This window comes from Somniosus microcephalus, chromosome 3 (genome assembly GCF_052327205.1).
Source record: "Somniosus microcephalus isolate GS21.2 chromosome 3, FLI_Smic_1.0, whole genome shotgun sequence".
Taxonomy (NCBI): Eukaryota; Metazoa; Chordata; class Chondrichthyes; order Squaliformes; family Somniosidae; genus Somniosus; species Somniosus microcephalus.
The window spans coordinates 333,410,060-333,423,644 of NC_140989.1; the positions used below are offsets into that span (position 1 = coordinate 333,410,060).

Below are 13,585 nucleotides of genomic sequence, written 5' to 3' on the forward strand. Positions count from 1 at the left end.
AAACGCTCCACCACAGGCCCCGCTACATCCATGGGAGTGGCCCTCATCTCCATGGCAATGGGTACACATTGATTTTGCTGGTCCATTTATGGACTCAATGTTCCTAATCGCTGTGGACGCCCATTCGAAATGGCCAGAGGTCATCAAAATGTCCTCCACCACCACGGAGAAAACTATTGCAGTCCTACGGACCATCTTCGCCAGGAATGGCTTGCCAGAACAGATTTGCTCCGACAATGGGCCACAGTTTGTGTCCGAGGATTTCCGGAGGTTTCTGAGGAATAATGGGGTGAAGCATTACACATCTGCCCCATATCATCCAGCCACAAATGGATTGGCTGAGAGGTTTGTTCAGACCTTTAAAAAGGCAATAAAGGCAATGCATAATGACGACATACCACTACAACACAAGGTGGATAATTTCTTGTTTGCTTACCGGAATGCAACACATGCAGTCACCAACCAAGCTCCAGCCATAATGTTCTTCAACCGAAGGCTAAGTTGTCGCCTGGATTTGCTCAAACCAAACATAAGACGAGATGTTGAGGATAAGCAATTCCAGCACATAAATGAGAAGCCAACCAGGAGCTTCAAGATAGGGCAACCAGTCTTGGCCCGCGACTACCGAACAGAAAAATGGCAGCCAGGAACGATATGCACACAGCAGGGACCACTAATGTACACAGTGGACGTTGGAGAGAGCATCGTGAGACGCCATGCTGACCAGATTCTAGAGTCACAGGAACAAGCCAAACCCATACCACGAGCAGGTGCACCTGGTAATGAGCCCGAAGTACAGATTGCGTCTACCTCAGAAGCAGTGGTATTGGAAGCTGATGAACCAACCAATGACAATGAACCAGAATCAACTCCGCCGCAAGAACAGGATACTCGAGAAAGGCGCTATCCAGACAGGATCAGGAAGCCTCCTCAAAGACTGAACTTATAAATGATTATTTCAGTTGATGTATATAGTACAGAGAAAATTGTAATTGTAATTAGTTATTATTTAATTGTTAAATGAATGTTATGTACTGTTTATCTAAAAGGGGAGGAATTGTTGTGTATGTGCCTTTAAGAGAAGAACTGATTCTATACTGCAGTACCGGCAGTGACCACCCCTGTATATAAAGCCATAGCAGGCTTCTGTACGTCAGTCTTGAATTACTCTATGTTCAGTAAATACCTGTTTTATTGTTCTCCTGCAGTCTGAGTATTATTGATCCTCGGACACTACACCTTCGAAGACTCTTGCGGTCCTGGGGCTGCAGGCGTACACCTGCATAAAGGCCCATGTATCCCAGGGGCGCATGCAGTTCGCAAGTGTACCCTGGCATCACGTGGGCCGGCCCAACCAATCAAAAAGGGGGATTCCCATTTGCATATGGGAATCCCCGTAAGCATAATAGGAATCCCCTAAAAAACACACTTTCACAGCGCTGAAATAAAAATAAATTATCACATGTTCAAAATCAATTAAAATACAATTTAATTAAACACTTAAAACAAAAATGTAATTTTTTGAAAAATAAATTGTAAACATTTTTCAAGGGGCCAAAAATAACCTAAACTAATTTTAAAGGTTTTTGAATGTTTAAATCATTTTAAAAAATTTATTTTAATATTTATTTAAGCCCTTACGCTGGCAAAAGAAGGCCTTATGTCTGCTTTTACCAGGCATAAGGGTTTCGTGGACATTCGCCAGGCAGTACTTAGGCAAATAGCCCAAATCTGCGCCAGCGAATATCCATTTCCTGCGGCTTCGTACGATCTGTCAAGCAGAATCTTGACAGATCGCAAGTTCCGGGTTTTCGCATATGCGTATCACATGCGGAAACCTGGAACTTGCGGGACACTTAAGACCGCATACGCGTCATAGGCCCCGGAAAATCTGGGCCATGATGTCCGCACATATTTCCTGTCAACTTTTCCATGACCAATTCCTATGTCTACATTTATATTGGAAACTGCTTATGTAAACTTGTCACACTGTACGTATACCCTCCCCTCCAGCTGTGTCACACCTCAGTTTTGTGTATCCCAGCTCCTCGGCCTGTTCTGCAGAGAAACTCCTCTGCTCCAACCAACTTGGCTCTGCTTCCCAAATTGCCATAAGTTTTCCTTGAGTTTAACTATAAATAATAATACAAACTTGGAAGTATTATATAAAAATAAGGACAGCCTGTATGAATTTAAAATGGGGACTGAATTACATCTGCATGCTCTGGTTCAATTATTGCTCAGCCTCTAATCCCAGTTTACCTGTCGACTACACTGTAGCATCTCCCAGAAACACCACGGGAGATTGTCTAGTTTATACAGTCAAAATAGCAGGCTGCCACATTCACATAATAGACAATGAGAAATGAATGTTCTTTTTCAAGAAGAGCCTTTTATAGAATTTAATATTTTTACTTTTACTTTAGGATTACAGTGGGAGCTTTAATGTGAGGCGGAGTGCCACTCAGATCAGGTATCTTGATAAAATTACTGGAACCTGTCTTATTGATGAATAAAAAAAGCTTCCTCTCTCTTACAGAAAACTCCGATTGCTGCAGCACGTTGCGGAGAGCGAACTGATTGAGATATCTGAAGTTCTTTAATACAATCAACTGAATCAAGAAAAATACTTTTTTTTATATTGAATCTTGTTTAAAGGAGAGACAGTGTCCTCTCTGTCCCTTTTGAAAGATGGCCCTTTGCCTGAAGCAAGTCTTTAGTAAAGACAGGACTTTTCGACCCCGGAAGAGGTTTGAGCCTGGAACCCAACGCTTCGAGCTGTATAAGAAAGCGCAGGCCTCGCTTAAATCTGGCGTTGATCTCAAGACTGTAGTTCAGCTTCCTGCAGGGGAAAACTTCAATGATTGGATTGCAGTCAACACAGTAGATTTCTTCAACCGCATCAACCTCATCTATGGTACCATTTGTGAGTTTTGCACCGAAAGGAGCTGTCCCATCATGTCGGGCGGGCTGAAATATGAATACAGGTGGCAGGACGAGCACAAGTATAAGAGGCCAACCAAAGTGACTGCTCCACAGTATATGAATTTGCTCATGGACTGGATTGAGGCCCTGATCAATAATGAGGAGAACTTCCCCACTAGAGTTGGTAAGATTTCTGATAGATACAGTAATATGAATTTGTGAGTGAAGAGATTAAAGGTGGTTATAAGCTTTACACTTGTGCTGGTAGAATCGTCTGTGGAGTGCAGTCAGGGTGAATAATATGGATTCCAGTATGAGATTAATATTTTAGATTTTCACTTGTATATGCTATGGGCAACGTGGACGTTTTACCTGTGGTTATTCAGGAGTTTAAATAATTCTGAGACTTTATTTGTGAATTTGTTTCTTAGACAAATAGGCCTGTTACCTAAATTGCCTTTGCTTGTTCCATACGTAATTCTTACTTCTAAATCGAACAATGACAAAGACTGATCAGAGAAAATTATGCAAAACTGCCATTATGCCCACCTCCACCTGACCTGTTTATCTGAAGAACATCCATCACCCTTCGTTTTCCAGTTGAGCATCATAGCACTTTTTTATCAATGAAATTGTGTGTATAATGCTCCAGCCAAGCCACTCATAGTAAGGAATAACAACAGAAAATGCTGGAAAAACTCAGCAGGCCAGGCAACATTCGTGGAGAGAAATTAGAGTCAACGTTTCGAATCAAAACCCTTTATCAAGACTAAAGAGGCACAGGGAATGAAATAGTAAGGAGATGCTGCAGTATAGACTAGATGCAGGCGAGATAAGTTTGTAAGCTGATTTTATTCTGCTGTGTTGCCAGCTCTCTCACTGTTGACGTTTGGTGAACCAGTGTCATGCAGCCAGCAGCAACCCCAAAGTAAACTGTCCGGATTGGATAATGGCCGAGGCTGGGGAGACCAATATGGACATGGCAGTGTGGCAGAATGAAACAGTTGGCTCCTGCAGCAGTGATGATTCCTACAGTCACGGTTGAGTTGATTATGAGAATACAATGCATTGACATCAGAAATATAGGTCGAGTGTTCTTAAAAAAGAGTATGATCAATATGCTGCTTTATTGTACTGTTTAAACAGTTGTATGGCACTGATATTTATCAATGAATTCAGAAAACTGAAAAAATAATGGTTTAGAATTTGGTGACTTTGTGTTCATGGTGCTGAGAGATCAGGGAACTTGGTTGCTGAAGCAGATTGTAGTCATTTTCTTTGGCGACGTGACACCCCAGCTGTTGAGAATTCCAGAATTGATCACTATCACAAGATTTTTAAAGTGTATGTAAGCGAATCTTTTAAATGGCCAGAACACTATTTTTGCTAAGAATTTTTCCTCGTAGTTGATTAAATTCATAGTTGTCAACAGAGAAATGAAAATCATCGACATTGTTTAATTGGAGCCACACGGCCAATAGGCAACCAATGAGGCCTTGAGTACGTGAAGTATAATATTCCAAATTGCATTTTGCTTACTTGGGGTGCCCTTTGTGATCCATTTTGTCTGATTGACGTGGCATTGCCTGGCTCAGAAAATGGGCTGGTGTCCTACCCCCGCCCCGGTATCGGCCATTACAACTATGAACTTTGGCAAAGAGGTGTGTGTGTGTGAGAGTGTGTGTGTGAGAGTGTGTGTGTGAGAGTGTGTGTGTGTGAGTGTGTGCGTGCGTGTGTGCGTGCGTGCGCGCGCGTGTGCACGTGTGCGTGTGTGTGTGAGAGTGAGTGTGTGTGAGAGAGTGTGTGCGTGTGTGTGTGTGTGTGAGAAGCTTGAAGCGACTCATACTTCAAATGAACTTGCATCATGTTTTCCCCTTTCTGTGATGCAATGCTTGTTCTTTGCTTAGCTCTTCTAAGACTGTCAACTTAAAGTGATGGTGTGGACGAGAATACAATTGCTGCATCCTATCAGTCTTTTGTATAGTGTATTGGCATTGTATTGGGTACAGCAGTTCTTAATTCTTTTTCCTTGTTTGCATACTAGATGAACCTGCCCTTCAAACAAAGTGGTTTTCAGTTAAAATCCACCACAGTGAGCTCACCCTGAGATCTAGTTTGTTTTGCATATCCTTTCTGAAATGATTCTTTAAGTGATGGCATTCCAGTAATGGGGGTTGGCAGGAGCCATTTCAAGTGCCTAATTATTTTATTACACAATGTGCTGAAGATTTCCTCTGTTAAGTAGATTTATAAAGCTATGCCAACCGCACATTAATTATTTTGTCACTGAGATTTAAGACAAATTGTTTGTGTGACAGAAAATTACATCTGTAATTTCGTAGGTGGTTCATCCTTCTGATTTCAAAGAGGAATTAAATTACATCCAGTACTTGAACCCAACTGGAGTTACTCACTTTCCTCAGGCAAATTAAATAAATTAGAGGGAACCCTTAATGATACAAATTGAACATGTTTCATTGAAGGTGCAGCTAGACGGCCTGAATGGCCTTTGTTTTGCTTTTTAAACTTTGCTGTTTTAGGAGCAAAGTGTTAATGTTGACCAGCAGGAAATCTGTACCTTTTTGTGAGTGTAATCTTGAGTCTTAATTGGCCACTTTGGGAGCATCAGGCAAGGGATTACATTTTGGAAGGAGAGTAAAAGCTCTCGCCCAACCTGTTTTTTTCTTTGTTTTTATGAACTGGTCCTCTTCTGAGACTGTTCAAAAGCTTCTCACTGATCCAAAAAGTTAATGGGCCTCTGAAGGACTCTGCTCCGGCTTACCAGAGCAGATTGGCCCACGCTGGGGTGGACGCCACTGCTGCCCCCTCGCAGCTGCTGACGGCACGCCCTGGCTATGTAAATGACCCCCATCCCTGTCTTGGGCAAGGATGGGTGCTGGGAGGGGGGCGGTGGGGGGACGGGGGAGGGGGTGTGGGGTGGTCTGCTGCAAAGCACCTGTGCCGGCAAAGCGGGACCCCAAGAATTTCCAAGCCATTATTCTTATCTAAGTTTATCCCACGTCTTTGTGGTACTTATCATTAACCCAGCACGAGTTACTGCCATTATGGCTCTAAACTCTTAACTGCTGCCATGCAAACTGTACATTACTGTTGCTTTTTTTTTCTTCTCCAACAAGTTAAAATTAGGGACTTAAAAGAAAAGGAAGCTGCACAGTCAGTTTCTAAAATACAGACACCTGTGTCGCAGAGAAGAAGCATTAAAAAGGTTTTTTTTTACTTTTACATTAGCCAAATGTATCTGCTCTGATCTATTAGATGAATACTGAAGCATTGAATTATTCATAAATATTATAATTCCCATATAACCAGTAGTAAGTACTTGTGGTTCCGAATGCTACCCACAACATTGTATATTTAATCTTTCAACAGTGTTAGGTCCATATTCTTTGCTGGCATTATTTAGGTGAACTGTAGTGCAAATAGATGCAGCTTATTAACTGTATGGGGTGAATTCCAAGGGGGTTTCCCGAATGGTCACCGTAACTTTGCGGCAGCAGTGGGAGCGGCGGACCTGCGAGGGAGCGGCGGCAGAATTCGAGAGTGACGTCACAGTACAGAAAGTGACGCCGGCGCAGGGGAGCAGCTGATTGGGTGAGTACGGACAGGTGAGTATTTATACTAGTCTATAGTTTGACAGTTAAGGTTAATAGTTTATAAAGTTTAAAAGGTCTTAATTTTTGTGGTTTATAGTTGCTAAGGTCTCTGTTGTGTAGCGGGGAGTGCTAGGAAACAAGGGCCCTTGAGTATATCATTTAATTGTAGTGTAATTAGTGGTATTTATTTGATTTAATTTAATTTGAATGAATTAAATGGTAAGTCATGGCAGGATAGCTCGGCCCCGTGGCATGCTCCTCCTGCACTATGTGGGAAATCAGGGACACTTCCTGTGTCCCTGACGACCATGTGTGCGGGAAGTGTATCCAGCTGCAGCTACTGGCAGACCACGCTGCAGCTACTGGCAGGCCACATTGCAGCACTGGAGCTGCGAATGGATACATACTGCAGCATTCGCGATGCTGAGGACATCATGGATATCACGTTTAATCAGTTGGTCACACCGCAGGTAAAGGCTGCACAGGCAGGAAGAGAATGGGTGAATTCCAGGCAGAGTAGTAGGCGCAAGCAGGTAGTGCGGGGGTCCCCTGTGGCCATCCCCCCTCTCAAACAGATATACCGCTTTGGATATTGTTGAGGGAGATGGCTTATCGGGAGAAGGCAGCAGCAGCCAACTTCCTGGCACCGTGGGCGGTTCTGCTGCACAGGGCGGGAGGAAAAAGATTGGGAGAGCTATAGTAATAGGGGATTCTATTGTAAAGGGAATAGATAGGCATTTCTGCGGCCGCAAACGAGACTCCAGGATGGTATGTTGCCTCCCTCGTGCAAGGGTCAAGGATGTCTCAGAGCGGCTGCAGGGCATTCTGCGGGGGGAAGGTGAACAGCCAGTTGTCGTGGTGCATATAGGTACCAACGATATAGGTAAAAACCGGGATGAGGTCCTAAAAACTGAATATAGGGAGATGGGAGGTAAATTAAAAAATAGGACCTCAAAGATAGTAATCTTAGGATTGCTACCAGAGCCACGTGCTAGTCAGAGTAGAAATAGAAGGATATTTCAGATGAATACGTAGCTAGAGGAATGGTGCAAGAGGGAGGGATTCAAATTCCTGGGACATTGGAACCGGTTCGGGGGACGTGGGACAAGTACAAACTGGACGGTTTCCACCTGGGCAGGACCGGGACCGATGTCCTTGGGGGAGTGTTTGCTAGTGCTGTTGAGGAGGGTTTAAACTAAAATGGCAGAGGCTTGGGAACCTGTGTAGGGAGACAGGGGAAAGGGAAACAAGGATAGAAGCAAAAGACAGGAAGGAGAAAAGCAAAAGTGGCAGTCAGAGAAATCAAGGGTTTAAATCAAACATGGCCACAGTAAATAATTCTAAAAGGTCTAAGAGTGTTAAAAAAACTAGCCGAAGGCATTGTGTCTTAATGCGAGGAGCATTCGTAGTAAGGTGGATGAATTAGCTGCGCAAATAGATGTAAACGGATATGATATGATATGACTGGGACTATGGAAACATGGCTCCAGGTTGACCAAGGCTGGGAACTCAACATCCATGGGTATTCAATATTCAGGAAGGACAGGCAAAAAGGAGAAGGAGGTGGGGTAGCATTGCTGGTTAAAGAGGAGATTAACACAATAGTAAGGAAGGATATTAGCTCTGATGATGTGGAATCTGTATGGGTAGAGCTGAGAAATACCAAGGGGCAGAAAACGTTAGTGGGAGTTGTATACAGACCCACAAACAGTAATGCTAAGGTTGAGGATGGCATTAAATGGGAAATTAGAGACGCGTGCAATAAGGGCACAGCAGTTATCATGGGTGACTTTAATCTACATATAGATTGGGCTAACCAAATTAGTAACAACACTGTGGAGGAGGAATTCCTGGAGTGTATACGGAATGGTTTCCTGGACCAATATGTCGAGGAACCAACTAGAGATCAGGCCATCTTAGACTGGGTATTATGTAATGAGAAAGGATTAATTAGCAATCTTGTTGTGCGAGGCCCCTTGGGGCGGAGCGATCATAATATGATAGAATTCTTCATTAAGATGGAGAGTGAAGTATTTGACTCAGAGACTAGGGTCCTGAATTTAAATAAAGGAAACTACGATGGTCTGAGGCGCGAGTTGGCTAGGATGGATTGGGGAACATTACTTAAAGGATTAACGGTGGATAGGCAATGGCAAACATTTAAAGATTGCATGGATGAACTACAGAATTTGTTCATCCCTGCTTGGCATAAAAATAAAACAAAAAAGGTGACTCAACCGTGGCTAACAAGGGAAATTAGGGATAGCATAAGATCCAAGGAGAGGACATATAAATTGGCCAGAAAAAGCAGTAAACCTGAGGACTGGGAGCAGTTTAGGATTCAGCAAAGGAGGACAAAGGGATTAATTAAGAGGGGGAAAATAGAGTATGAGAGTAAGCTAGCAGGGAACATAAAAACTGCCTGTAAAAGCTTCTATAGATAAGTGAAGAGAAAAAGATTGGTGAAGTCAGGCGTAGGTTCCTTGCAGTCAGAATCAGGGGAATTTATAATGGAGAACAAAGAAATGGCAGACCAATTAAATACATTGGTTCTGTCTTCACAAAGGAGGACACAAATAACCTCCCAGAGATGTCGGGGAACATGGGGTCTAATGAGAGGGAGGAACTGAATGAAATCAGTATTTGTAGGGAAATGGTGTTAGGGAAATTGATGGGATTGAAGGCCGATAAATCCCCAGGGCCTGATAATCTACATCCTAGGGTACTTAAGGAAGTGGCCCTAGAAATAATAGATGCATTGCTGGTCATCTTCCAAAATTTTATAGACTCTGGAACAGTTCCCATGGATTGGATGGTAGCTAATGTTACCCCACTATTCAAAAAAGGTGGAAGAGAGAAAATGGGGAATTACAGACCGGTAAGCCTGACATCGGTAGTGGGGAAAATGCTAGAGTCCATTATAAAAGATGTAGTAGCAGAGCACTTGGAAAACAGTGACAGGATCGGGCAAAGTCAACATGGAATTACAAAAGGTAAATCGTGCTTGACTAATCTACTGGAATTTTTTGAGGATGTAACTGGTAGAATAGATAAGTGGATGTGGTGTATTTGGACTTTCAGAAGGCTTTCGATAAGGTCCCGCATAAGAGATTAGCGTTGTTTATTTAATAGGTGTGCTACTTTGAACCTATGGACAGGACTGCACTACTTGTTGGGCGTAGTGATACGCAGTACCACTCCTGGCCATAGGGGTATAAATAGTACTGTGGGTACTGATCCCCCTCAGTTCCCGCCTGTGGGCATGAAGTAAAGACCTATGTATAGTCCCTACCTCCAACCAGTAAAGACCTGTTTGAGTTATACGTTTAAGTCTTTGTGTTAATTGTTCAATACAATACACATACTTAACACTGGCGACGAGTCGGTTCGAACCCTGCGGCAGTTATTCCACAGCGGCTTCATCCAAAGACAGGACGTTGAAGAGAGGTTCCAATCCTCAACACCCCACTGAAAACTGAAGGGCAGCAGAAATCCTGACAGCTTCCAGCGACTGGATGCGACAGGCATTAGGACCCTGAAGCCTCCATAACCTCGTGGGTAAGCCAGAGCCCGGGAGGGCGCGAGCGGGTAAGCCAGAGCCCGGGAGGGAGCGAGCAAGAGCCGCCGAGCGGGTGAGCCAGAGGCCGGGAGCCGCTTCAAGCGGGAGGCGCTTAGCGGGCCAGCGATCGCACCGGTGATAAGGGCTGAGAACCGTTTCGGGCGGGCGGCGCACCAGCGATCGCACAGGAGATAAGAGCCGCAGTCGGGCTGAAAGTCAGCGACGAGAAGCGCGGGAAAACCGCCATTGAAGTGGGCGGGGAGAGCGAGAAGCGCGGGAAAGCCGCCATTTTTCGCGGGAAAACCGCTGGGAAAGAAGGCAGAAGCGGGAAAACCGCCATTTTGTGGGCGGAGGACGACGGCAAGAGCGGGAAGCCGCCATCTTGGATAACAGTAAAAAAAAAAAATCTGAGAAATTGCAAATCTGATAAAGTACTACAATGCCTAAACACGGGAATATTAGCAACTTTGATAGTGACATCGAAGATTGGGCCATATATGTTGAACGAGTTAAAAATTATTGTAAGGCCAATAAAATTCGTGAGGCTGATAAAGCACTAACATTATTAAATTTAATGGGTGCGAAGACATACGGGCAATTGAAACACCTGTTATCACCAGATGAACCGGCGGATAAGACGTTCGATGAGACTGTTACTGTCCTGAAAGATCATCTAAACCCCACGCCGCTGATGCTAGCGGAACGATTTAAATTTTATGACAGAAGGCAGCTACAGCATGAAAGCAATGCTGATTATTTGCTGGAATTGCGTAAATTAGCGAAATATTGCCAGTTTGGAACGGGACTGACAGAGGCACTTCGAGACAAATTTGTGTGTGGTTTATTTAAACAGGATACACAAAAGCGACTGCTCGAGGAGAATGAGCTGACGCTTGAGAAGGCGGTCACTATGGCAGCAGCACACGAAGCCGCAGCAAGAGGCACGGCAGTAATGCAGCTACGGTCACCGGAGCTCAGTGCACACAAATTGGGTGTGAGTTCTGGCAAATGTTATCGTTGTGGAAAGACAACGCATGATCAGAACCAGTGTTGGTTTAAAAACCAAGAATGTAGAACTTGTGGTAGGCTTGGACATATAGCTAGAGTATGCAGGTCAGGGAAGAAGACCAGCAACAAGAAGTCACCGCAAGGAAAATACGCAAAGGTACACAAGGTGACCGAACAGGAGTCCGATTCAGACGCTAGCAGTAATGAACTGGCTAGCTTAAGCTGTAATGAACTGGCTAGCTTAAGAGTACTCAACGCTGGTAAGGGTGCAGACCTCCAGACAATTTGGGTCACTCTTCAGATAGAAGGAGTCCAAGTAAAACTGGAATTGGACACTGGATCGGCATTGACGGTCATAAATAAGAAAGATTACAGAAAGTTATTCCAACATATTCCCCTACAGGATACGGGGATTATATTGAAAACATACACGGGGCAAAGAGTGTACCCCATCGGGAAAATAGAGGTTGCAGTGGTCCACAAGGGCGAAGACAGTCAAATAATGGACTTATATGTGATATCTGAAGGAGGTCCTCCACTACTAGGACGGGAGTGGATTAGGAAAATGAATATGGACTGGCATTTCCTACAAACAATAACGAGTGAGAACTCGGTGAAGATAGTCGGCCCAGACTCTGGAACGGATGATGGTAAGCCCAACTCAGGTGCAAAAGACAAAGTTTCAGCACAGAATTCCACTGAGCAACAACAACATAGTTTAACTGTGGATTCTGAGTCTGGCAAGTCTACTGATGTGCCCATTTCTGAGGGACACCGGGCTCGAACTCAACTCCATTTCAAACTACAACAGCAATTAGAACAAATGCTTCGCCGTTTTGAGCAAGAGTTGAATGCAACGAAAGAGTTCTTTGATATAGAGTTGGAGAATCTGGAAAGACAACAGAAGCAGCTGATGGAGAAAATGGAGCAGGAGCACACAAAACGTCTGATGTCAGAGGAGTTAACGGTCAGCCAACTCCTGCATATGCTGAAGGACAGGACTCTGAAATGGGAAAAACTTGAACATGAACTTCAATATTCAAACGAAAGGGGTTCGGAGCTCTCAAAGGTTATTGGAAGAGCTGAGGTGGCAACACAGACTGAGATGACTGCAACAGAGCAGCCCTTGGATGCCAAAAGTACGCTGACTCACGTCAATGTAGAACAACAGACCGCTGAAACAGCTGCTCCGGTAGAGGGATTGCATAGTCCGATCAATCAATCTCCAAAGGAAGTTGAAGTATTAAAATCACAAATGAGGTCACTAGTAAACGACTTGCTGAAAGCCCAGAAAAAGCTGGATGCAGAGGTACACATGAAGAAGTCTCTTCAGGAAAGATGTCTGGATTTGGAACAAGAGCTGGCTAACGTCCAGCTGGGTATGGAGGAAATAGACGACCCTCTCACTGGTCTAGCTCAGGACGACACCGAATATTACGATGTCCTGTCCTGCCCAGCTTGTAACTTCGACTCCCAAAGTGCAGAAATCATGGAGGAGCACCAAAAGTCTACGGAACATCGGGAGAAGCTGGCTCTACGACGGAAACAGGAGGAAGAGAAGGAGGAACTGCGCATGCAGCTGGCAGCTGTGGCAGCTGACAATGGAGCCCAGAGAGTCTCCAAGAAGCAGAAAAGGAAAAGTAAAAACAGAAGATGACCCATCTGAACCATTATCACCTCTACCAGATCACACACGTGGTCCCTCCGAACGGAGCCAATTCAGTTCGGAAGTTCAAACTGTTAAATCCATGGAAGGACTATTGAATGAGTCACTCCAGCAACGTGAACCGACTACACCACAGAGATTGAATCTGTGAACTGTTTTCCGCAGAGACTGAATCTGTGATCTGTTTTGACATGAAGTTATCTATGTATCTATGTTATTCTGTTATGTAAACCTGAAGTTATATATGTATATATGTTATTACGTTATGTTAAATGGGGAGATGACTGTAAAGCTAGGAAGGGAGGAATGTTGTGTATGTAATAGGTGTGCTACTTTGAACCTATGGACAGGACTGCACTACTTGTTGGGCGTAGTGATACGCAGTACCACTCCTGGCCATAGGGGTATAAATAGTACTGTGGGTACTGATCCCCCTCAGTTCCCGCCTGTGGGCATGAAGTAAAGACCTATGTATAGTCCCTACCTCCAACCAGTAAAGACCTGTTTGAGTTATACGTTTAAGTCTTTGTGTTAATTGTTCAATACAATACACATACTTAACAAGCGTGTAAAGTTAAAGCACAAGGGACTGGGGGCAAGGTACTGACTTGGATAGAGAACTGGTTGGCAGACAGGAAGCAAAAAATTGGAATAAACGTGTCTTTTTCCGAGTGGCAGGCAGTGACTAGTGGGGTACTGCAGGGATCGGTGCTAGGACCCCAGCTATTCACAATATATATTAATGATCTAGACGAGGGAGTTAGATATAATGGCCTAGAAATTCAGTATAGCCACTTTTGGGGCGGTAAAGTC

At 44.1% G+C, this 13,585-nt stretch overlaps 1 protein-coding gene across 1 annotated transcript in view; it reads left to right on the top strand.

Annotated features, from left to right (window-relative positions):
* The window catches only part of LOC147122256 (MOB kinase activator 3C-like), a 97,694-nt gene that overhangs the window by 24,252 nt on the left and 59,857 nt on the right, over nt 1–13,585 (top strand). Inside the window, exon 3 of the mRNA XM_085983182.1 lies at nt 2,540–3,109. Coding sequence (XP_085839308.1) covers nt 2,692–3,109 — 418 coding nt within the window. The 5' untranslated portion in view covers nt 2,540–2,691. The remainder of the gene's footprint in view (nt 1–2,539; nt 3,110–13,585) is intronic.